This window comes from Oncorhynchus kisutch, linkage group LG21 (assembly GCF_002021735.2).
Source record: "Oncorhynchus kisutch isolate 150728-3 linkage group LG21, Okis_V2, whole genome shotgun sequence".
NCBI lineage: Eukaryota > Metazoa > Chordata > Actinopteri > Salmoniformes > Salmonidae > Oncorhynchus > Oncorhynchus kisutch.
The window spans coordinates 29,870,545-29,873,017 of record NC_034194.2 but is presented as its reverse complement, the minus strand read 5'-3'; the positions used below and the strand labels follow the sequence as shown (position 1 = coordinate 29,873,017).

The 2,473-nt window shown below is 54.5% G+C and overlaps 1 protein-coding gene across 1 annotated transcript in view; it reads right to left on the bottom strand.

The window, feature by feature from the left end:
• LOC109866426 (echinoderm microtubule-associated protein-like 1) overlaps positions 1-2,112 on the bottom strand; it is an 18,686-nt gene extending 16,574 nt beyond the window's left edge. The window contains exon 1 of the mRNA XM_031800999.1: positions 1,850-2,112. Coding sequence (XP_031656859.1) covers positions 1,850-2,000 — 151 coding nt within the window. The 5' untranslated portion in view covers positions 2,001-2,112. The remainder of the gene's footprint in view (positions 1-1,849) is intronic.
• Positions 2,113-2,473: the final 361 nt, after the last annotated feature.

The window sequence follows — 2,473 nt, the reverse complement described above, 5'->3', positions numbered from 1 at the left end:
CGCGCACACACACACACACACAGAGCCTTCACACACGCATGCGCGAGCAGCCTACACACACATACGCGCAGCCTACACACACGCGCGCGCAGCCTTCACACACACGCGCGCAGCCTTCACACACGAGCGCGCAGCCTTCACAAAAGCGCGCGCAGCCTTCACACACACACACACACACACACGCGCGCGCAGCCTTCACACACACACGCGCGCGCAGCCTTCACACACACACGCGCGCGCAGCCTTCACACACACACACGCGTGCAGCCTTCACACACACACGCGCGCAGCCTTCACACACACACGCGCAGCCTTCACACACACACGCGCGCAGCCTTTCACACACACACACACGCGCGCAGCCTTCACACACACACACACGCGCGCAGCCTTCACACACACACACACGCGCGCAGCCTTCACACACACACGCGCGCAGCCTTCACACACCACACGCGCGCAGCCTTCACACACACACGCGCGCAGCCTTCACACACACACACACACACACACACACACACACACACACGCGCAGCCTTCACACACGCGCAGCCTTCACACACACACACACGCGCGCAGCCTTCACACACACGCGCAGCCTTCACACACACACACACACACACGCGCGCAGCCTTCACACACACACACACGCACAGCCTACACACACACACACACACAGCCTACACACACACACGCACAGCCTACACACACACACGCACAGCCTACACACACACACGCACAGCCTACACACACGCACAGCCTACACACGCACACACAGCCTACACACACACGCACACACAGCCTACACACACACGCACACACAGCCTACACACACACACAGCCTACACACACACACAGCCTACACACACACACAGCCTACACACACACACACACACACAGCCTACACACACACACAGCCTACACACACACACAGCCTACACACACACACGCACAGCCTACACACACACACGCACAGCCTACACACACACGCACAGCCTACACACACACGCACAGCCTACACACACACCCTACACACACACGCACACCCTACACACACACACACACAGCCTACACACACACACACAGCCTACACACACACACACAGCCTACACACACACACACACACACACACACACACACACACAGCCTACACACGCACACACACAGCCTACACACGCACACACACAGCCTACACACACACACACAGCCTACACACGCACACACACACACACAGCCTACACACGCACACACACAGCCTACACACACACACACACACACAGCCTACACACACACACACACAGCCTACACACACACACACACACACACACAGCCTACACACACACACAGCCTACACACACACACACACACAGCCTACACACACACACACACACACACACACACACACACAGCCTACACACACACAGCCTACACACACACGCTCAAGCTAACAGGATTATGTAATAGAACCACACTACACAACATAGAAACAACCCCCAAAAAAACATTTAGAAAACCATAGGCCTATAGCAATTATGTTGATGTAGAGGGCAGTAATTTGGTATTCTCCTTTCCAAGGTGGTGTGCTTTGAGAATGGCAGAATGAACATGTGTCTATTCATATCCCAAATTCACCACCCTCCTTGCATACCCACACAAACCCTCTGACAGACACCAATACGCCCCCATCACACAATCAGGCCCCCAAATACTAGAGGTAAAGTGACACTTTGTAGCAATTGGAATTGCCCCCTCCCCCCCAAAAATGATGTATGTTCAGAGGAATCTTCCCTTTCGTCACTTTACCTATATGAATTGTACCCCACCCCGCCATCCCCCACACATACAGTACCGGTCATGAAGTCTGTGTCTGGAGCCAGCAGGGAGTCATGGCGGTAGGTCTCCCTAAGAGAGGGCCTCCTCAGTCCCATCTCCTCCATCCCCAACCCCTGGTCCACCAACTCCTCCATGGGACTAACCTCCATCGACATCCCAGACGCCATGCCTACCCACCTCTGTGTGTGCGAGTGTGTGAGGCTGTGATCCTACAAAAGGGTTGCTTACACTCCTCCTCTTCCACTGAGCTCAGTCAATCACCTTCCCTTATCCGCTCCCCTCCCTCCCTCTTTCATCCCTGCTTCCAGAGCCATAGAGGTGAGTAGATGGAGCCTAGAGGGAGATGGGTGGGAAGATGATGTCATTAAGAAGAGATTAAAAGGCCCTGGTAAACCATCTCAAGCCCTCAGCCAAGAACGACAGGACAGTGGAGTGATGGAAGAAGAGGGGGAGGAAGGTAGAGGGGTGGAGTGCTGGAAGGGAGAGAGGGGGGGAAAGAGGTGAAAAGGGCACTTGGTCTCAAACAGGTTAACTTCAGCTTCCACCAGAGATGTGGGCAGGGGTTGCTATGGCTACCTGGGTTTGTGTAAAGTGAGAATAGTTAACACACAATTCATATTCCTCAACAAAGATGTATTGG